General features: G+C 45.8%; 1 protein-coding gene across 1 annotated transcript in view; it reads right to left on the bottom strand.

Moving 5' to 3' along the window:
* Positions 1 to 20490, bottom strand: part of LOC132589730 (TGF-beta receptor type-2-like) — a 37574-nt gene extending 17084 nt beyond the window's left edge. Inside the window, exons 1-5 of the mRNA XM_060262454.1 lie at positions 20202 to 20490; positions 19512 to 19662; positions 10820 to 11022; positions 5341 to 6143; positions 52 to 193 (exon numbers count right to left, since the gene is read on the bottom strand). Of these exons, the coding sequence (XP_060118437.1) occupies positions 52 to 193; positions 5341 to 6143; positions 10820 to 11022; positions 19512 to 19662; positions 20202 to 20490 (1588 nt within the window). The remainder of the gene's footprint in view (positions 1 to 51; positions 194 to 5340; positions 6144 to 10819; positions 11023 to 19511; positions 19663 to 20201) is intronic.
* Between the last annotated feature and the right edge of the window lie 2915 nt (positions 20491 to 23405).

The following is a 23405-nucleotide window of genomic DNA, read 5'->3' as shown; positions in this document are numbered from 1 at the left end:
CGGACTCGACTGTGTGACTGAACAACAAAACACCTTGTGATACCATCTTACCTCCTATAGCTTCACACCTGGAGGCTATCTCCCATAAAACTAAAGCCATGGAGTAGACATCCATTTGTTTGAATGACTCCAGATCTTCAAGATTCACTCTGGATTCCAAAACTTCAGGAGCCATATACCTGGCAGTGCCCACCTGATCAAAAATTAGTAGACATTAGAAGATGCACAAAAGAGAAATTGTGTTTCTTCTAAATTGAAAAGAGACTAAAATTTGTTAAAATATGTGGTATTTTATTCTGCAATTAAAAATTCCCATTTAAAGAGTTGGAAATAGAATATTCTGGATTCCTTTATTATTCCTGATGGGTCAACTTGCTATTGAGAAGTGACTCAGTTGGTTTGGAGGAAGGTGCTGGGAGCTGGGACAACTGCTGGCATGGTGAGTGTTCAGTTTGCTGGGGAGCATTAACTGAGGTTTCTGTGTGAGAGAACTGTGTGAGGGTTGCTGTGTGACAGAACTGTGTGAGTGCGTGGAGCCTGCTGGAGAGGGATTTCTGATTGCTTCTGTGTGTCTTTTGTTTGCTGTGTTGCTGAGAGATAAGGGCCTGTTTGCCTGGGGGTAGTTGCTGCCCTGCCCTCTACTGTTGCCCTGGCTGTTGAGTCAGAGATACTGAGCCTTTAAACTGCAAGGCTCTTCATAGTCCTGGGGGTCTGGCCTGGGGACCCTGTAGGAAAGTAAGTTGCTCTCCACAAGTAGTCTCAAGAGGTAATTTGATAGTGGAGTTTTCAGGAAAGTCAAGAGGAACAGAACTAATTTTGAAAAGGATTGTAACAGCATGGCTGGTGAGGGAGCTGAAGCAGTGATGTATAAAGTCTGTGGGATGTTGTGATGCAAGAGGTTGCCAGCTCTTCAGGTCTCTCATGGAGAGAGTGCACAAATAACTAAATTTATTTATTTATTGTATAAAATATCTTTTTATTTAATTCTCAGGTAACCAAAATTACATTAGGCTGAAAACACAGGAAACAGACGAGCAAACACAAAATAAGAAAGAATATCTTTGCTAGGCTAAAAACACTGCTCCTAACTGAGCACAGCAGAACAAAGTCTCTTTACCTTGGGCCTCCCAGCAGCATGGCCTTGCCCCCCAGGAAGCTGCTGGGCAGCAATCTGGATAAACACATCTGGATTACTCCAGCCAGGAACGCCTTCTGTTGGAGAATTTTCCAAATTATACTTTCCCCCTTCCCAGTCAGATGACAATATACTCCAATCAGCTCCCCCCATTCTCTGGAGCTTTGCAGAGTCTCTTCCATGATGTGAATACTCATTACTTCAGCTCTGAAGTTGTTAGACACAGCTGTAGATTATAATCAACACCAGCTGAAGAATACTCACAAATGATCCCAGGACTTAATCCTGTACAGGCAAAATGCTGTGTCGCCTCACAGATGTTCATATTTTTACCTGAGGGTGACAGCAATTACACTTGCAGCAAGTGTAAGTTGGTAGCCCTGCTGGAGGAGAAGAGGCACACTTGTCCACACTACAGTGTATAAGGGAAGGTGAAGATATCATGGACTGAATGCATGAAGAGCTCTTGAGAGGACAACAGGAGGGAGAGGAAAAGGAATCTCAGCAAATGGAGGACAACCAAACACAGGAGGAGGGTGTGTAACCCACAGGAGCAGGAAAACAAGGAGACATTCTGAGCCTCTGCTGCTAAGCAATTGGTTCCAGGATCTCCCCATAGATACTGTTTCTGAACAAGGACTACTTCCCCAGCCCCCATGAAGTATGAAGGAGGTTTCTCAGGACCCCATGGATGAGAAGACTCAAGTTTCTGCTCCCCAGTATAAGAAGAGGCATGTGCTGGTAAACTGGGGACTCCCTACTCAGAAGGGTAGAGCCCAAAATGTGCCAGCCGGGCTTGTCATCTTGAGAGGTATGCTGTCTACCGGGTGCAGGCATCCAGGATGTAACAGAAATGAAAGGAAGACTTATCAAGCCCGCTGATTATTATCCTTTCTTGCTGATCCATGTGGGAACAAATGATACTGCCAGGCACAGCCCGGAATGTATTAAAACAGACTATGTGGCTCTGGGTCAGAAGGTGAAGGAGCTGGGAGCGCAGGTTGTGTTTTCATCCGTTCTTGTTGACAGCCATAGTTTAGGAAAGAAGAATACTACAAATAAATGACTGGCTACATAGATTTTTAGACCATGGCTTACATTGTCAAGATGAAGCTCTTCTATCAGGAGATGGTCTGCACCTCATGAAAGCAGGAAAAATGGTGTTTGGTAAGAGCCTTGCTAACCTAATAAGGAAGGCTTTAAACTAAATTGCATGGGGGAGCGAGACAATAATTCAAAGACTACTATGTTGCCAATAACTGGTGATAAGAATGCTAAAGTTTTGCAGGATGTGGCACATATACTAGGTAGCATTAACTCACAGGTATGTAAGGAAATGAAAACCTCAGGGTACATAAAAGATGGATTCCAGTGTCTTTACACTAATAAGCAGTATATGGAAACAAGCAGGAGGAACTTGAAGTCCTAATACAGGAATAGGCATTCTATGTTCTAATGTTCTAATAGGCATTATTGTTCTAATAGGCATTATTGAAACTTGGTGGGATGACACTCACAACTGGAATATTAGGACTGATGGGTACAATTTATTTAAAGGGGACAAATAAGGAAGGGTGGAAGCGTAGCATTATATGTGAAGGAGGTATATAGTTGTGAGGAAATTCGTGGATCTGAACATGGCAGTTTAGTTGGCAGTCTCTTGGTAAAAATAAAATGAGTAAGAAATAACAGTGGTGGGGGTCTGCTATAGACCACCAAACCAGGCAGAGGACTTAAATGAGATACTCCTACAATAGACTGCAATGTTCTCAAAGAGATGGCACACAGTGGTCATGAGAAATTTCAATGACCTGGACATCTATTAGAAGTCCAACTCTGCTAAAATGAAAGATCAAATAAATTCCTAAGTTGTCTTGCTGACAACTTCATTTTCCAGAAAGTGGAAAAGGAAACAAGGGGAACTGCCCTCTTGGACTTGATTCTCATCAAAACGGAAGAACTGGTTAACAAGGTGGGAGTAGTGGGTACCCTCTACCCTGGGTAGTAGCAACCATGTGATTTTGGAAATTTACAGACTTGGGGAAGGGAAAATATGTAAATAGTCAGATGTTTGGACTTCAGAAAAGCAAATTGTGACAAAGAGTGATGCTGGGTAAAATCCCATAGTCAGAAACAAATAAGGAGAAAGAATTAAGGGTGGGAGTTTCTTAAAAGTGAAATATTGAAGGCACAATCACAAACTTTTCCTATGAGAAGGAAAAATGGGATGAGCCTAAAGAAGTCTAGGTGGTTCCATAAACATCTCTCTAAAGACTTGAGAAATAAAAAAAAGACTAATTTAGGAAATGGAAGTAGGGCTTTATATCCAGGGATGAATATAAACAAATAACCAGCGCTTGTAAAGAAAGAAAAGCTAAAGCTCAGTATGAGATGTTAAACAAAACAAAAAAAGGGGTTCTTTTCTTATGTACAAAGTAGGAAAAAGAGCAAGGACATGGTAGGCCCATTCTGAGGACAGGAAAGTGAACTTGTAACAGTTGATGAAGAGAGGGCAGAACTGATCAATTCCTACTTTTCTTCAGTCTTCTCTTGCAAGGGAAATGATGCTCACCCAAAGAGTACTTGTGAATGGTTCCTCATCCTCTTGATGAGGCATGATAAGTGAAGGATCTCAAGGATCTGTCCTGGGACCTGCTTTGTTCAACATCTTTAGAAATGATTTGGATGAAGGAACAGAGGAAATGCTTATTAAATTTGCAGATGATACTAAATTGGGAGTGGTTGTGAATACAATAGAAGACAGAAACAGGATACATGATGTTCTTGTCAGGCTGGGAAACTGGGCTGAAACCAATAAAATTAATTTTAACAGGAATAAATGTAAATTTCTACATTTAGGCAGGAAAATTCCATTGCATGGTTATAGGATGGGGTAGACTTGTCTTGGCAGTATTATGTGCAAAAAGGATCTAGGGGTCTTGGTGGACCGTACGCTAAACATGAGTCAGCAGTGTGATGTGGCGGCTAAAAAGGCAAATGCAATTTTGAGCTGTATTAACAGAAGTATAGTGTCCAGATCACATTAAGTGATGGTATCGCTTTACTCTGTTCTGGTAAGACCTCACCTAGAGTATTGTGTTCAGTTTTGGGCACCACATTTTAAGAAGGCTATAGACAAGCTGGAACGGGTCCAGAGGAGGGCAACGAAGATGATGAGGGGTCTGGATACCAAGTCCTATGAAGAAAGGTTGAAAGAGCTGGGTATATTTAGTTTGGGGAGGAGGCAGCTGAAAGGTGATATGATCACCATCTTCAAGTACTTGAAGGGCTGTCATATGGTGTGGAATTGTTTTCTGTTGCCCCAGAAGGTAGGACCAGAACTAATGGATTGAAATTTAATCAGCAGAGTATCCTACTCAACATTAGGAAGAAATTCCTGACAGAGCAGTTCCTCAGTGGAACAGGCTTCCTTTGGAGGTTTTTAAACAAAGGCTAGATGGCCATCAGATAGCAATGCTGATTCTGTGAACTTAGGAGAAGGTGTTTGTGAATTTGTTGAAGGTACTTGGAAAAGAGTTGTTGAAACTGTTTAGAGCCCAGGAGATCTGTTCTTTTGAATTAAAAGGTGGAGGTTCATAAGCAAGACTGCAGCTAATTTCCTAGAAGGCTGTAGCATGATACCCTGCAAATCCTGAGAGAGAGAAAGAGATGGAGTACCATAATACATGCATTAGGAAATCCATTGCTGATGCAACTTGCTGACTGAAATCCGTTTTTGTTACTCATTTCAAGTAACAGGGACAATCATATGCTATCTATAAAAACTGCTGCCATTTGTGCTTTGGAAAACAACCCCCTCCCCCTTCCCTTGCTGAGCCAATAATTACCCCAGTTGTATTTTTTTCCCAATGCAGGAAGGGGGAAAAGCAGCTGGAACTGCAGTTGAGGAAGGATACTGGGTCATGACTGATGCATGGAGAAGTTTTGAGTTCCTCTGAAGTTACTGCAGAAGGCAGCCATTACCAAGTCTGTCAGCTGTTCATGTGAAAGACCTGCTGCAAAGAAATAAGGAGAAGGCTGGCCTTAAATTTGACTGCATGGGGATTTAAAGTCTTCTGATATCTTTTATAGTGAGCTTTCCCTCATTGCAAACTATCTATTATTGTAGGGCTGTTTTGGCAGACTGGCAGCTGTTTTGCTTTCCATTCGCAGAAAAAATGGCTTAGATATTTGTCAGTACTCACCTGACCACTGTTAGCAAAATCCTCCACACTCAAGCCTGGATCGAGCCTCAGAGCAATTCCAAAATCACAGAGCACACATTCACGTTCATTTGTTACCAGGATATTGGTGCTTTTGATGTCCCGGTGGGCAATGGGGATCTTTGGACCGCCGCAAGGAGTATAGTCGCTGTGCAAGTGAGCCACACCACTCACAAGGGAACCAGCCATCTTTTGCAAGTCCCTCCAGCTTAGAATGTGCCTGGACAGATAGTCCTTGAGGTTTCCTTGACTGTGATAGGCTGTGATGAGCCAATATTCCTTCTGGAGGCCAGAGTGCCTCTCTTCTGCTGTGAGGAACCGAAGGATGCTGCTGTGCTGGAGGTTGATGTAGGCGAAGATCTGGCTCTCGTTTTTCCAGGAGGCATACTCTTCACAAGGGAAAATCTTCACTGCCACTGTCTCATATTGGCCTGATGAGATGTGCTTGAGTTTTGCCCTCCAGACTTCAGCAAACTGCCCTTTCCCCACTCTCTCATCCAGCTCAACGGGCAACAGTTCAGTGATGTTGCTGGCACAGGCTGAGCTCAGGGTGGTGTGGTTGTCTGTCTTGACAGATAATACCTCGTCATAGCAGTTGACTCTGCTGGATTCAGGCAGCATGTGGTGCTGAGTTTGTTTCTGGGCCCAGTCTTTAGATCTCTTCCTCTGCCTGTGGGATCGGCAGAGGTAGAATATCACAGTTATCATGATGGCAACTAGCAGAGGGGGCAGCAGACTGATGGCCGCTACGGGGATTATTTCCTTGCTTTGTAACATAGAGTACCCTGGAGGGAAAGGAAAAGGGGGAAAGGAAGATATGGCAATATATCTGTATAAGTAAACATGCTAATGATGAGAGCCCCATGGTGCAGAGTGGAAAAGCTGCGGTACTGAAGGTCTGCTCACGACCTGAGTTCAATCCCAGCAGAAGCTGGTTCAGGTAGCCAGCTCCAGGTTGACTCAGCCTTCCATCCTTCCAAGGTCGGTAAAATGAGTACCCAGCTTGCTGGGGGGAAAGCGTAGATGACTGGGGAAGGCAATGGCAAACCACCTCATAAAAAGTCTGCCATGAAAGTGTTGTGAAAGCAACATCACCCCAGAGTCGGAAACGACTGGTGCTTGCACAGGGGACTACCTTTACCTTTTTAAACATGCTAATACAAAACAGCGTTTTATAACATAATTCTGCTCCTGTGTCCAGGTTGAGAAGCCTGAGCCAGGAAGGGGCCATAGCTCAGTGTCAGAGCACATGCTTCGCATATAGGAGATCTTCTGTCCCTGGATCTCTGGTATCAAGGCTGGGAGAGATCTTTTCCTGAGACCCAAGACAGTTCCTTCCTATCAGAGTTAACACTGGGTTAGATGAATGAATGGTATGTCTAAGTACAAAGCTGTTGTGTACAAATCTCAGGATGATAGAGCCAAAATCTCTTTGCTGCCTGTAATTAATAGTTTTTGCAATAACTCAACTACAAGATCATGTACATGGAAACACAAGAAAACATTGGCCCCAAGCCTTTTGAAATATTAAAGGTAAAGGTAGTCCCCTCTGCAAGCACCAGTCATTTCCAACTCTGGGGTGACGTCGCATCACAACGTTTTCATGGCAGACTTTTTACGGGGTGGTTTGCCATTGCCTTCCCTAGTCATCTACACTTTCCCTCCAGCAAGCTGGGTATTCATTTTACCGACCTTGGAAGGCTGAGTCAACCTTGAGCCGGATACCTGAACCCAGCTTCAGCCAGGATCGAAATCAGGTTGTGAGCAGAGAGCTCAGACTGCAGTACTGCAGCTTTACAACTCTGCGCCATGGGGCTCCTATTCTGAAATATTAAATGGCCTTATTATTCATTATCAAATTATTCTGAGGAAATAAATACTGAATAAAAAGTGGACCGTCTATTTGATATGTGCTATTTCTCATTGTTAGTCATGAAATTTAAATAAACTGTTGTTGAGAAAATGAATTGTCCTGTAAGCAAAAGCCATTGGCTATATTACCTCAATGGGTGCAGCCTATGATTCAGATACTGGAAAAAGAACCCTAAAGCATTTCGCTGTTTTACTTGGCATTTTTAAAAAAAAAAGCTCTGCCAGATAAACTTCTGCAGAACTGTGAATGTTTCTAAAATAGGCATAGAGGTCAAGCCACAAGATCAATTGCAAATTATATATTTTTTCTATAAGGCTGTGCTCTTAAAATTTGAATTTGAGAGGTCAACGTCACCGGAAACGGTGTCAACCCCATGCATAATTAATGAAGGGGGCGTGGCCAATGACGTCCCTTCCAGTGACGTGACTGGAAACTGTGTCAACTTCTCTCTCCTTCAAGTGATCCAGCCCTCGTACGTTGCTGCCTTACTGCTGATCTCAGCTCCGTCATGGCTGCTTAGCTGTTGCTTTAAATAAGTTCAAAAGTTGACCTCTCAAATTCAAATTTTAAGCACACAGTCTTATAGATTAGATCATGCCCTGTTAAATAAGCCCAAAATTGCCTTTCTCTGATACTCCTAAGTCAAGATATTCATTTTTTTTAAAAAAGGTTTTTGCACAAAATGGCCGCTGCAGTTTTTCTGTCAGTTTAAAACTTTTTTCCTTCTTTCTCCAAAATAACACCTAAGTTAATTCTAAGTATATAGTCCAATAGGTTTTACCCTTTAATGATGATATCTGCCGGCTCTGCTATTTTTCAATGTCCAGATTTCTTTTTATTGACTTTTAAAATTTTGACCTTCTTTTAATGGCGTCTGATACTTCTCTATGGTTTTGACCCCTAGAGATGGCTGGAAGACTTGTTATTATTCCCATCTCATAATGGCGCCGTCCTTTACCTTCCTTGACAAGAAGTCTCGTTTTCTATGGTTGTGAAGTCTCACGTTGTTTCGATGACGACACTTCCTGTATTATAATCGCCAGCTCAGCTGATCTTCAGGGAGGAGCTTTCTTTTACAACCACAGGTATTCCAAACAATGTCTATTTTTCCTCCTTTAAGCTTGTCTCTCACAATTTTAAAGTCCCAATTTCAGCCCCTCCTTTACACTCCTAGATATCTGCTGCTTTTCTGGCTCCAGACCTTTACTTTTAGTTTTAATTAGTCTCTTATTTGCCCCGGAGTGATAGATATAAATCTTTTACCTTCAGTTCATTTATCCGTCTTGGCACTACTCTCTTAGTTCTCAGATGTTACTCAGTCTCATAGAAGCTTTGTATCTTGGTGGATTTAAGCCAATTTAATGGCCTCAGAGATCCTCTGTAGATGATAGAATGCAGTCCTTCTCGGGGGCCTCTTCAAAGCCAAAAAGAAACCCCACTGGAGTTCCGCATCAGCCAAAGTAAATCCCCTCAGAACTTCACATGCATTTCTTGGCCCCCTCCCTACCTGGAAGGGGTAGGCAGCAGGTGTTGAGATCACCTTTTTTGCCCAGAACAGAGGTTCTGATCTGCCCGTCTGCTGAAGAGCAGCTCAACCCTCCATGACCAAAACCGGAAGCCAGGTTACGTCACCCTCTTGACCCTCCTCCCAGGCTAGTGCACTGCTCAGCCCTTCTCTCTAGCTCCACCATCAGTGCCAGCCTTCACTCCTCCTCAAACCTCTTGCATGGTCTCCTGTTATTCCCTCTCCCCAACTCTGCCCCCCATCAGGCTTCCCCCTGTTAGGCCCTGCCCCTGCATTTAAGCCCAGATGCTTGGGGCAAGCCTCAGATGTGCTAGTAACTGCCTCGCTGCCGGCTCTGGTTATGGTTGCTTCCTCTCTTCTCGGGCATGGTGGCACAAGCTGCCGCAGGCGGGCCCTGTTCAGTCATGGACTGACCTTCTTTTGTTATCACAGGGGCTTTCCCCTCAGCCACCCATATTGCAGGGCTGCCCTGTCGCCCCCCTCAGATCTGGGGATGGGCTCAGTGTCATGTGCCAGCTGCGTAGGGTTCCCAAATCCCCCGCTAGGCCTGGAGACTCCAGATTTGGAGCCTCCTCCCCCCGCTGGCCATAAAAGGGAAAGCGGGGGGGAGGGGAGGGAGGAGAACGGCAGCCAGAGCTCTTCCGTTTTCTCAGGCTGCTTCCCGCCCCCAGTCAGCTGGCCGGTGAAGGGAGGGGAGCCCAGCCACGCCCCCAAAGGACCATGTGCCTTTGCACCTCCGGAGGTGAGTGAGTTCTGTCCCCTGCATCAGATTTCCCAGAAACGGGGGGGAGGGGAGGGGTGGAGGGGGTGGAGAGGGAAACGTCTTCTCATAGGGTATAATGGGGAATTGATCTGGAGGTTTCGGGGGCTCTGGGGGAGCTGTTTTTTGAGGTAGAGGCACCAAATTTTCAATATAGTATCTAGTGCCTCTCCCCAAAGTATCCCCCAAATTTCAAAACGATTGGACCAGGGGGTCCAATTCTATGAGCCCCAAAAGAAGGTGCCCTTATCCTTCATTATTTCCTATGGAAGGAAGACATTTAAAAAGGTGTGCTGTCCCTTTAAATGTGATGGCCAGAACTCTCTTGGAGTTCAGTTATGCTTGTCACACTCTTGTTCCTGGCTCCGCCCCAATGTCTCCTGGTCCACCCCCAAAGTCTCCTGGCTCCACCCCCAAAGTCCCCAGATATTTCTTGAATTGGACTTGGCAACCCTACAGCTGCGGCAGGGTTTCTCCTTCTGAATGATTGTTGGCGCTGGGCCTGCCTGATCCCTGGCAGGCTTGGTGATTTGGGGAACACCTAGGTGATGATGAGGTGCTGGGCTCCCTGGCTGGGATCTGGGGGTCATGCTTGCCATCAGCAAATGGGGGAGGGGCAGTCCACGCCGTACCCAGCAGGGAGCTGCTGGGACATCCTGTTTCCCCTGGCAGATTTGGCGCTTGGAAAAGTATGGGAGGGAACAAGATCACTGAGTTCCCCCAAGCTATGGCATTTTAAAGTGGTCAAATTCTTCCCTAAAATGACAGAAGCAGACTCAGGTCAAACTCGCATCTACTGTAACATCTAGTTTAGTCTTGAAGCCTCCTTACAAGATTGCAACAACCTCATGAGAAGTTATGGAGGGCAGGAAGAGGGCAGTCTTCCTTAACATACAATCATATTTTAATTGTGTAATATATCTTCTGGGCACCCATACTTGATGACAACCCCAACATGTGGGGGGTTATGCAGGACTTTTTTTTTCTGTAGCAGGAACTCCTTTGCATATTAGGCCACACACCCCTGATGTAACCAATCCTCCAAGAGCTTACAGTAGGCCTTGTACTAAGAGCCCTGTAAGCTCTTGGAGGATTGGCTACATCAGGGGTGTGTGGCCTAATATGCAAAAGAGTTCAAGCTTCAAAAAAAGCCCTGGGGATATGTACGTAGATAAAAGTTTCTTCATAGTAGGGTGGGATTTTTCTTTAATCCTGGCCTCTTTAATCAAGGCTTCATTCCTTGAAAGCTGAATTTTTTTAAAAACCATGCATTTACATACCACCACCCACTAAAAATACTCACTATTGGTCGGGTTTTTAAATACAAGCTTGTCGTTGCATTCCTGTTCATTCACACAGCCACAGATATAGAATATCCCATCCTCATTGCGTTGGCGGGCCATAACACATTGTGATGTGTTATATTTAGGAACCATAACATTTTCCACAGGGAACTGCGGGTTGTGACAGAGAGTGCTCACCCTAATGCTTTCATTGTCTTGTTTCCTGAAATACACAATCAAGAACTGACTGTTATGAAGGCAGCGTGTTAACCAGCTGCGCTTTTAATATCACTCATGGAATAGTCATGAAGCTTTTTAACGTCTACACATACAATTCTTTCGGGGGTTTTTTTAGTTTTTTCCCTACTTACCCCAGTTTGACCTTGAACATGGATGACCAAAACTGAATATAGTATTCCTGTTCTGGCTTCATTGATGCCTCAAACAAGGATACGGAGGGTCCCTTTTTCCTAGTATTGTTACCCTGCTCTCCTGCTCCAATCACGGGGCCCCTGCTGGTTTGAATGGTCCAATCGCATGCTAGCACGGGAACTTTGAGTGTATATATAGCTGGCCCTGTTGGCCCAGTAGTCAGTCTTAGAGTGCAGCCCTAGGCTACACTATGCTGTGCTGAATAAAAAGAGCTACCGTCACCGTCACCTTGCCTCTTCCTTGCATGGAACCCACTAAATTATAGTAAATGCTGTCAAAATATGGTGGGAGAGTTAGGAGTGACATGATAGAGGTTTACAAGATTATGCATGGGAAAGAGAAGGTAGAGAAAGAAGTACTTTTCTCCCTTTCTCACTGTCTGAGAACTCCTGGACATTCAATGACATTGCTGAACAGACGGGATAGAATGGATAAAAGGAAGTCCTCCTTCACCCAAAGGGTGATTAACACGTGGAATTCACTGCCACAGGAGGTGGTGACGGCTCCCAGCATAGACAGCTTCAAGAGGGGATTGGATAAACATATGGAACAGTGGTCCATCAGTGGCTATTAGCCACAGTGTATTGATGGAACTCTAAGTCTGGGGCAGTGATGTTCTGTATTCTTGGTGCTTGGGGGAGAGCAACAGAGGGAGGACTTCTAGTGTCCTGGACCTCCTAATGGCACCTGGTTTTTTGGCTACTGTGTGTTGGCCTGAATGGGCCACACTGACACAGAGTGTTGGACTGGATGGGCCATTGGCCTGATCCAACAGGGCTTCTCTTATGTTCTTATGTGACACAGAGTGTTGGACTGGATGGGCCATTGGCCTGATCCAACAGGGCTTCTCTTATGTTCTTATGTGACACAGAGTGTTGGACTGGATGGGCCATTGGCCTGATCCAACAGGGCTTCTCTTATGTTCTTTTTTTCTTATGAAGTAACACCTGACGTCCAAGATGGGGAAGTTTTAGTATATCAGTCAAATGATTGGGTATGAAACAATGGTAAAACTGTCTTTGGACATCCTGACTTGATTGGAAGTTAGCCTGCTTTGATGGATCACAGCTGATATTTATGGGTTATCCATTAACTGGAAATAGGAAATGTTTCATGTAGCTTTTATGCAGTACCCCTTGAAGTACAGAAGAAAACAGTAGTCAAGTGCACCTTTAAGACCAACTAAGTTTTATTTAGAATGTAAGCTTTTGTATGCTCTTAAGCAGACTTCATCAGACAAAATGGGAATGGCAGGCAGCAATACTTAATGTAAGTGGACAGTGTGGAATCATGTGAATGTATCATGTGAATGTTTTTAACAGATTAAAAAAATCACAGATAGGGATCTGTGTTTGTTAGTGTAGAACAAAACAGGGTTGAAAAAACATTGGAGAGTGATAAAAAGCAGACTGCTGTCATAGGTGTGGATGCCATAAATCTAGGTAACATTCTGGCTTTGTTAGTTTAAATAGAGGACATGGTTTCTCAAGAGATTATAATATTCATATAGTTTGCCATAAGATAGGTTGGTATATGCAATAAGACAGATATTATTGTATGCATTCATTGGAGCTTTAGTGATAATGACACCCTGTCTGTCAGGTCTGCTGTATTTTGATCAATTTATTTTCTGACTCTGGTTCTGAACTAAAGGAGTCTGGGTAGCTCACACTGAACACCGAATGCTGCTAGCTAACTTTCCTCTCCCCCCCCCCCCTCCTCGTAGTTATGCCTTTGTTGTGTAGCCTGCTTTGAAGTGCTGATATGTGCACAAGATTGTGGAGCCTTCTCAGGCCGGGTGTCTGTGGGAGTGCGAAGCGCCAAGGCCTCGGCTTGGGAGTGAGGGGGTAACATCCTAGTGCGAAAATATACTGCATAGAGTGCCCCGCCCGTAGGAATCCTTTGATCTATACCTTAAATGCTTGGTTAATGTCTATGTACCTCAGTCCTTCAATCTCTATCATGGTCTTCAGTTCTGCTTTCAATAAACTAGCAACTTTGTTTCAACCAAAGACTCGTTATTGAATCCAGCCGACTTGACACTGTCTTCATGATAAAACATGTTGTGGAAATGGCAGTCCAGATGCACTCTCTGAAACTTATCCCTGGGATCCCCATTACACCTTAGGCTTTCAAGAGGGAACCCTTCAAAATAACTAACATGAGACTGGGGATCAAACTGAAGTGTCTCAACTGAGGAGGAGACAGAGGTCTTACTGTCAGAACTTGAAGAACTTCAAACGATGCCCATTACTTTGTTACCAAAAGTATAAAGCATTTATTGAGAACTATGTTCGGTGGAGCACAAATTGACTCTGATAACAGGCTCAGTCATTGTTACACTTTTTAAGGGGTTACAGCACAAACAATAAAACCATTTCTCACACTCCGGGAGACAACTGTCTGTTCCCAGGGTTCTTATCTCTATGTAGGAGGAAGGAGCCCTGCTGCGATGCTCTGGCAGGCCATCTTCAAAGGACACCTGCAGATGTTTGCCAGAGGCTATCTGTCACCCTTCAGTGGTTACATTTTGTTTGAAATGCAAAGCATTTGGTTAGTAGACTTTATTACAAGGACATGGGTTAGTTGACAGTTACAATATGGAGTCAGTTAGGCTAAGAATACTAAGCTCAGCATACATAACAGGTACAAGTTCTGACACTTACAGCATCATAGAATCTCCTGAACAGCAGGAGAGCCAATTTGGTGTAGTGGTTAAGTGTGCGGACTCTTATCTGGGAGAACCGGGTTTGATTCCCCACCCTCCACTTGCACCTGCTGGAATGGCCTTGGGTCAGCCATAGCTCTGGCAGACGTTGTCCTTGAAAGGGCAGCTGCTGTGAGAGCCATCTCCAGCCCCACCCACCTCACAGGGTGTCTGTTGTGGGGGAGGAAGGTAAAGGAGATTGTGAGTCGTTCTGAGACCCTTCGGAGTGGAGGGCGGGATATAAATCCAATATCTTCATCTACCTCACAGGGTGTCTGTTGTGGGGGAGGAAGGGAAAGGAGATTGTGAGCCGCTGAGACTCTCCGGAGTGGAGGGCGGGATATAAATCCAATATCTTCATCTACCTCACAGGGTGTCTGTTGTGGGGGAGGAAGGTAAAGAAGCTTGTGAGCCACTCTGAGACTCTTCGGAGTAGAGGGCGGGATATAAATCCAGTATCTTCATCTACCTCACAGGGTGTCTGTTGTGGGGGAGGAAGGTAAAAGAGATTGTGAGCCGCTCTGAGGCTCTTTGGAGTGGAGGGCGGGATATAAATCCAATATCTTCTTCTCTTCCTGGTTGCCTTAGGTGATGTCTGCCCTTCCTCCATGGCTGTCCCAGGCTGTGCCTTTTAAAGGGCTACCGGGGGTGGGTGGGTACGACAACAGCGTTTATGGAAATGGTGGATCCTAGGCCCATTGGCTAGCTACCTGACTGAGATTCCATTTTCTCCATCCCCCACTTCTGGCCTGAGGAGGCTGCTGCGGCTTATCCTCTGTCTCACCTTTCCAAAGAAGTCTTCCTGGCTCCCACTACAGATGAGGAATGGGCTATCACCTGTGGTGAGTTCTGCTGCCCCTCTGCCACCCTTGTTACCTCATGCTTTTTCCAGCCTTGGGAGTTGGCTGCTGGCCAGCCTCTGGCCTTCCTGGCATCCCTGGGTGCAGGGCTTTTTTTGTAGCAGGAACTCCCTTGCATATTAGCCCACACCCCCTGATGTAACCAATCCTTCAAGAGCTTTTGGGGCTCTTAGCGCAGGGCCTACTGTAAGCTCCAGGAGGATTGGCTACATCAGGGGGTGTTGCCGAAAATGCAAAGGAGTTCCTTTTGCAAAAAAAAAAACGCCATGCCTTGGTGTATTAACAACATAGGAACTGCACAGTAAAGGTCTGACAGCCACAACAAATATACTGTGCCCATTTAAGTATATAACAATTGTTATTATTAATTTTACAATAGCAATGTTGTATTGAATATAGCCCCTCTAATGGATTGTTGCCTTGATATGGCGAGAGGGCTTGTGTGGTTCAATGAGGCTGTGGGCTACGCCATGCAGGGCCACCCAAGATGGACAGGCCACAGCTGAGAACCCAGACTAAGTGTGATCCACTGGAGAAGGAAATGGCAACCCACTCCAGTATCCTAGCCAAGAAAACTCCATGGACAGTAACAAAAGGCTAAAAGATATGGCACTGGAAGATGAGTCCCTCAGGTCAGAAGGTGCCCAATATGCTACTGGGGAAGAGCGGAGGGCAAGTACCACAGAAAGAGTGAAGCGGCTGGACCAAAACCAAAAGGACACTCAGCTGTGGATGTGTCTGATGGTGAAAGGAAAGTCCAATGCTGCAAAAAACATTACTGCATTGGAATGTGGAATGTAAGATCTATGAATCTGGGGTGTATATGGGGAGCCCCATTAACAACCATGCCGCAGTGTTCCAAGTTGCGGTGCTCCAAGAAAGGGGCCAACTGCCGTACCTGCCACAGATGGAAAAAGGCAGATTTGGCAGTAGCTGTTACCTGAGCCTCCATAGCCAGAGAGGACTATGGGAATCTCCCTTCCCGGGCCATTGCGACTTAAATAGAGAACCTCCATCTTCATCAGATTTAACTTCAGTCAACTCAGTCTAAGTCAAGATGCCAGGCTTGAAGTGCCAGGTCCAAGTTGTCCGAGGCGCAGTCGGATCGGCTACCCATCAATAGATAGAGCTGGGTGTCATCCACATATTGATGGCACCCTAGCCCATACCTCCTGACAATCTTGGCAAGGGGTTACATGTAGATGTTAAATAACATCGGGGACAGAACCGCCCCTTGCGGCATATCACCTGTGAGTGGGTGCCTCTGGGACAATTCTTCCCCTATCACTACCCTTGGTCCCTGACATTGGATGAAAGAGGCCAGCCATTGCAAGGTGGACCCCCGAATCCCCACATTGGCAAGGCTTTACTAGAGCTGGTGGTCAACTATATCAAATACGGCTAACAGATCTAATAAGAATAGCACCGCTGAGCCACCTCGATCCAGATCCGGCTATGGTGAACCTTTTGTTGAGTCCAACTCTTTGCGACCCCATGGACAAAGTCACGCCAGGCCCTTCTGTCTTCCACCATCCTCCGAAATCTGCTCAATTTCATGTTTGTTATATCAGTAATGCTGTCCAGCCATCTCGCCTTTTGCCATCCCCTTCTTCTTTTGCCTTCTGTCTTTCCCGGCATCAGGATCTTCTCCAGTGAGTGCTCCCTTCTCATTTGGTGGCCAAAATATTTGAGCTTCAGCATCTGACCTTCCAGGGAACAGTCTGGGTTGATTTCCCTTAGGACTGACTGATTTGATCTTCTTGCAGTCCAAGGGACTCTCAAGTTTCTTCTCCAGCACCACAGCTCAAAAGCATCTATTCTTCTGTGCTCGGCCTTCCTTATGGTCCAGCTCTCACAGCCATACATTACTACTGGGAATATCATCACTTTGACTATACAGACTTTCGTTGGCAGGGTGATGTCTCTACTTTCTATTATACTGCCCAGGTTCACCATAGGGCAGTTCATGTAGGCAGATGAAATGTAGGCAGATTAGGGGAGGGATGGTGGCTCAGTGGTAGAGCATCTGCTTGGTAATCAGAAGGTCCCAGGTTCAATCCCCGGCATCTCCAACTAAAAAAGGGTCCAGGCAAATAGGTGTGAAAAACCTCAGCTTGAGACCCTGGAGAGCTGCTGCCAGTCTGAGTAGACAATACTGACTTTGATGGACCCATGGTCTGATTCAGTATGAGGCAGCTTCATATGTTCAAAAATATATGAGTCTTGGTTGGAAATAGTTATTTTTCAGGCGGTATATACATGGAGCCTTGTGCTTTTTCTCCACCCACCTAGGGTTTGGCAATCCTAGGAGACCGGCAGTGGCAAACCACCTCTGAATGTCTCTTGCCTTGTAAACATTACAGGGTCACAAAAGTAAGCTGTGACGATGGGGCATGGGGGAATTCTATCACGCTACTCATGTTCTTGGGAGGGCTTCTGTTCTCCATTCTGAAGCCCAAGATCTGACCATGCCAAACATCTTCAAGGCAGTTTTGCTAGGAGCCTTTGTTCTAACTTTTACTAACTAACACTAGCCAAAGCATCACAAAATAATGATCACAAACTTCACCAGTCTGATGTTAAGGAACACACTGTCCTCCAAAGATGACCCGCAGGCTGGTAACTACTGTATCAGTTATCAGCATCCTGGCTTAGTGATTGGGCATGCTTGCTTCAGTCGTGGAGAAAGGGAAGTGTAGCTTATCCTAGAATGCTATTTGCTATGCTGAGACTTCCCTGCACTCCTAGTGGTTGCAGCCACAACTATATTTAAAAATAAAAAGACATTCAGCTGGATGCAGCAAGATGCTGGTTTCAAAGGTGCCCTTCAAAAGGCTGCAACCAGGGCAGACTGCCCTCCGCCCCCTTGGTATGACACTGTTCCATTAACAACTCCCTTGGCACAGTCTCTCCATAGCCTTGGAGGTACTGTGGGGGCAGACAGTCTGACCCCCAGATGCCACCTCTGAGTGTCTCTTGCCTAGAAAATCCTGTGGGTTTGCTGTGTCAGCTGTAACTCAGTAGATAGATATACCCACCTACAGAGTTGGATACAACAATGCCTATCCACATGCAGAAGGCATTCTGCTCTGTGATGGACAGAACATTAATGGAATGCTAGGAGGAGAGCTAGCAGTTAGAGACCTGTTAAATCAGTTCTAGAGGAGAGTTAGTGCACAAGGAAGATGACAGTTTGAGCTAGTAAATGAGAAAACAGTAATCTGAAACCAGCTGAAAGATCACTGAAGATAAATTGTAACAAATAGACTTGAAAGCATAAATTGAGCTATGGATCAAAAGTTCAAATGTTGAGAAACCTTAGTCTGTTTATCTTGATTACTTCCATGCTGTTCTAAGCCATTGGTTAAACTTGTTGACAGAATGTATACTGTCTCAGGGAAAGAAACACACATGTAGACAAGTCATGCCTTGGCCTCTCTATATACATATACACAAGAATACATGGTGGCAGCATGAGATAGTTGTAGTGCTTGAGTCCCAACCCCAATAGATCTGTGAAGTGTCTGAGTGGCTGATAAGGAGATTGGATTGCCATGTCTGGTAGTGTCTCTGGGAATGAGAAAGGGGGCCTGGGTTGTGGAAGGGCCTGGTGTGTGGAAGGGTCTGGTGTGTGGAAGGGCCTGGGGTGTGGAAGGGCCTGGGGCGTGGAAGGGCCTGGGGTGTGGAAGGGTCAAGGTATATTTAAAAGAGGAAAGATGGGTGGTGAACTGTGACTGTTTGACCTGCCTGTATCCCTGAATCTGTGACAGAGGCTGTGTTGGGTGGTAATGTCGGTGAAGTCAAGTCACATGGTCAGTTAAAGGTGAGTAGGGAAATGCTTGCAGAGTTTTCACGCAAGCTAAGGTCCTCTGTGTTGCAGCCTGCACTGTTTGATTCCCCACTCCTCCACTTGCACCTGCTGGAATGGCCTTGGGTCAGCCATAGCTCTGGCAGAGGTTGTCCTTGAAAGAGCAGCTGCTGAGAGAGCCCTCTCCAGCCCCACCCACCTCACAGGGTGTCTGTTGTGGGGGAGGAAGGGAAAGGAGATTGTGAGCTGCTCTGAGACTCTTCGGAGTGGAGGGTGGGATATAAATCCAATATCTTCTTCTTCATCTTCTTCAAGGGCCCTGTGATCAGTGTTCCCTCTAAGCTGAGTTAGTGTGAGCGAGCTCACAGCTTTTTAGCCTCCGGCTCACCCATTTTTGCCTTAGCTCAGGAAAAATGGCCCCAGAGCAAACTAATTTATGTAGTAGCTCACAACTTTAATGCTAGTAGCTCACAAAACAGAATTTCTGCTCACAAAATAGCATCCCACAGCTTAGAGGGAACATTGGCTGTGGTCCTTAAAACCAGGTTTTTAAATGGCACGGTGGGGGAGGGGACAGGCTGCAAAGGACAGGAGGAGGCAGCAAGAATTTATTTTGCCAGCAGAGATGTGTTCATGATATTTTGAATCCAACCTACCATTTTAATTCAGGCTGTATCATGCAGCAATTGGTAAAGTCACCTGTGTGGATCCTTTGCTACCTGGTGTGTAGGCTCTACTATTGGCCAACGATAGATTTGTAGCACAGATTACATGAATATTCCCCGCTGTTACAGTTTGTTGAACCTTACAGAGTATTTATAATAATTATTGTCGTGTTATGTTTGCGTCTGCATGCATTATTTTATTAACCATTTATTATTTTATCAGCCCCTTTTTCTACTTACCATATAGAGACACAAATTTCTTCTGGTTTCTCACAATAGGAGCTTAAGTCACAGTTGCTGTAGCACACTTGGTCTTCACACACTGGGTATGTATTATCACACCACTTGCATACATTGCTCTTGACATTCCGCCCTGCCTGGCTCTTGCAAGCTGTAAGCAAAAGGTAAATAAACATTTTAAAACACACACAAAGGAAAGTGTCTTTTATAAGTTTTGAACAAATTATTCTCTATATCTTATCTTGGTTCTAGTATACATATTCATTTGGTGTGATAGCCAAAAATGTCTTACCCCAGACATTTAATTGTTGGGGGGGGGAGGGGAACCACCTTTTCACAAACCTGCTTGGAGACACTTCTTGGTGTAGAGAGCCAGTTTGGTGTAGTGGTTAAGTGTGCAGACTCTTATCTGGGGGAACCGGGTTGGATTCCCCACTCCTCCACTTGCAGCTGCTGGAATGGCCTTGGGTCAGCCATAGCTCTGACAGAGGTTGTCCTTGAAAGAACAGCTGCTGTGAGAGTCCTCTCCAGCCCCACCCACCTCACAGGGTGTCTGTTGTGGGGGAGGAAGTTAAAGGAGCTTGTGAGCTGCTCTGAGACTCTTCAGAGTGGAGGGCGGGATATAAATCCAATATCTTCTTCTTCTTCTAACTTAAATACTACAAGACCCTGTGACTCTCAGTACCCTGCCCGCTACCCACTCAGGGCCGCTCGCGAAGTTCTTTGCGAACACTGGGTCCCCCGGGAAGAACTCCCGCGTTGCTTCCCTGATTTCTGGTGAACCGCGGACATCCGTGGCCCGGTCCGGGTGGAGCCTATCCAACCGGGTTGTTAGCTTTCGTTCCATAAGGAGCTCCGCGGGGCTTGACCCTGTTATGGTGTTGGGAGTGATCCTATTGAGGAACAAGAAGGCAGCCAGTCGGTGGTCCCAGTCCCCTTGTATGATGCGACCCAATGCCTCTTTGGTGGTCCGCACCATGCATTCAGCCTGGCCGTTGGTGGCCGGATGAAAGGGGGCGGACCTAATGTGGTGTATAAGGTACCGGCTGAGAAACTCCCTAAATTCCCTAGAGGTGAATGTGACCAGGGTTGTCCGTGACCAGGGTATCAGGGATCCCGTGGGTGCAAAAGGCCCTCCTCAAAGCTCTGACAGCGGCTGCTGTGGAGGTGGATGCTATGGGAATTACCTCCAGCCACTTCGTGTAGGCGTCGACCAGGATAAAGAATATCTGCCCCTGGTACGGCCCGGCGAAATCTAGGTGCAGGCGGGACCACAGCCGGCGGTTGGATTCCAGCGGTGGACTGGTGCGCTGGGCGGATCGGGTCTAGACTCCTGGCACGGTTGGCACCGTCTCACCCGCCCCTCTATTTCCTCGTCCATGCCTGGCCACCACACGTAGCTGCGGGCCAGAGTTTTCATCCTTACGATCCCCGGGTGGGTTTCGTGTAAGGCGTCTAAGACCTGTTTGCACAGCGGGGGAGGGATCACCACTCTACTTCCCCAGAGTAGGCACCCCTTGTGCGAGGACAGCTCGTCTCTGCGAGATGCGAAGGGCTGGAACACGCTGTCCAGCTTGCCTGCTGGCCACCCCTTGCCCACCCAGTCTAGAACCCGTGCGAGTGTGCAGTCCCTGCTCGTGGCCCGAGCTACCTCCGCGGCGTGGAGGGGCCGCTCGGGCAGGGACTCCAGGAGCATTATCATGTGGGCCGGAGCAGGGTCGGGTTCTGTTGAGGGAAGGGGTAGGCGGCTGAGTGCGTCCGTGTGGCCCATTGCTTTACCTGGCCGGTGTACCAAGGTGTAGGTGTATGAATTTAAAAATTGGTTCCACCTCAGGACCCGCTGTGAGACGATTTGTGGGGTCTGTCTGTCCGGAGCAAAGAGACCCAGGACCCTTAGCCACTGCTAAGTCAGTCTTTTACCATCTGCGGATGGCAAAGCAGTTGGTCTCTTTTCTGGAATGCAACGACTTGGCAACAGTGATCCATGCGACGGTCACCTCAAGACTTGATTACTGCAATGCTCTCTACATGGGGCTGCCCTTGTCCCAAATCCAGTGACTTCAGCTAGTGCAGAATGCTGCAGCCAGGCTGCTGATGGGAGTTCCTCCATGGGAACACATTCAGCCTGTGCTGAAAGCGCTGCACTGGCTACCGATAGGGTACCGGATCCGCTTCAAGGTACTGGTCATTACCTTTAAAGCTCTATAGGGCCCGGGTCCTGCATACCTTAGGGACTGCCTTTCCCTGCACATGCCCCAGTGAGCACTTCGGTCAGGGTCTCAAAACCTGTTGACAGTCCCCAGCATCAGAGAAGCGAAGCTCAAAACAACGAGAGTCAGGGCCTTTTCCATTGCTGCCCCTAGCTGGTGCAATAAGTTGCCGGAGGAGGTTAGGGCCCTGCGAGAGCTTTTACAGTTCCGCAGGGCCTGCAAAATGGCACTCTTCTGCCAGGCATTTACATGATGGTAACAACTGAAGCAATGGGACTGGCCCATAAGAACAGCACCAATGGCCTATCTTATCCTGAGACCTTTGAGTACAGCTAACCACCAGAATTGAATCGCTGCTTGAAACTATTATAGTAGCACATGCAAAATGTTTTAACCAATTGTTTTTATGTTTTTATTGTTGTTTATTTTACCGGTCACACTAATGTGCTTGTGTTGACCCTTGGTTTGTGAGCCACCCTGAGCCTGCCTTTGGCAGGGAGAGCAGGATATAAATAAAATAAATAAATAAAATAGTCTACTTGATCAAGCAATGCAGAAGTGACAACTATATAGTCTATTGTACTGGCATGTAGTGAAGATAAGCAGGTATATCTTATCAAAGTTTAACTTATCAAATAACTTATAACTTATCAAAGGTATAACTTATCAAAGTTTGTCCCATTCAGTCCATAACGATTAAATATGGATAGCAACTCTAGCAATTTTAAGCCTGATTTACTTATTACAGAATCCATTGAATGATGATCCAAAAGAGAAGCTTGTTCTGAAACATAGGCATAGGTGTCTGTGCAAGAATCAAAATTCCCTGTGCCTATCCTGGCATTAAAGTCGCCGCCTAGAATTATGTTAGATCTGGGATATTGGAATGTTAGATCTTCCTTATAAATAACTGATCCCACAGCTTTCCTTTATCCATTCCTTTAGAGTACTTTGAAGGTAAATAGGCATTAATGCACAAGAGGGGGTTTGTATTCAACTCCTTAATTAATATTGTCCATATATAATTTGAACAAATACTTTCCAAAACTTGAATTTCTACTTTTAGATCTACATTAACTAGAAATGCCAGGCCACCACTACCCCTCCCCTTGGAGGGCATCTGTATTGCATATGTTCTGAACCGCTGAAAGGTTATAGAGGTAGAATCTTGGTACCAAGTTTCCTGTAAAAATAAGATGTCAAAACCACACAAGTATTTTAGAAATTCTGAGTGCAAGAGCTTATTAGACCGCCCCCCCCCCCCCCCCGGGTTCCATGACAGTATTTTTAGTTGTCAATTATTGGAGATTTTATTTAGGTCTTCTTTTTGGTCTCAGAAAATGCAACCATTTTGTTGCTGTAATTCCTGTGTCTGAGCATTCTGCTTGCAAGGTGACTCATTTCACTGCAGGTTTCTCTGTTCTCCCTGTGCTGAGACATTCTGCTATTGAGGAGGCTCATGCAGGTCAACCTCCATTTGATGGCTATTGCAAGAAATTTGATGGCCTTTAGTGTTGTCAGTCATAAAGTTGAACAGAGGATTTGTGTTAGTACTAATCATCTTCACTGAAGCACAATCTGGTTGTTGAGATATTATTTGCATTGTTTCAACATCCACTGACTTTAAAAGCTTTGTTCTTAACCAATCCAGTCTTGCTGTTATTGCTAGTTGTTCCTCCTCTGG

The sequence above is a fragment of the Heteronotia binoei genome, chromosome 21, assembly GCF_032191835.1.
Source record: "Heteronotia binoei isolate CCM8104 ecotype False Entrance Well chromosome 21, APGP_CSIRO_Hbin_v1, whole genome shotgun sequence".
Classification (NCBI taxonomy): Eukaryota; Metazoa; Chordata; class Lepidosauria; order Squamata; family Gekkonidae; genus Heteronotia; species Heteronotia binoei.
The sequence above is the reverse complement of the archived record's forward strand: the minus strand, read 5'-3'. Positions and strand labels throughout refer to the sequence as shown.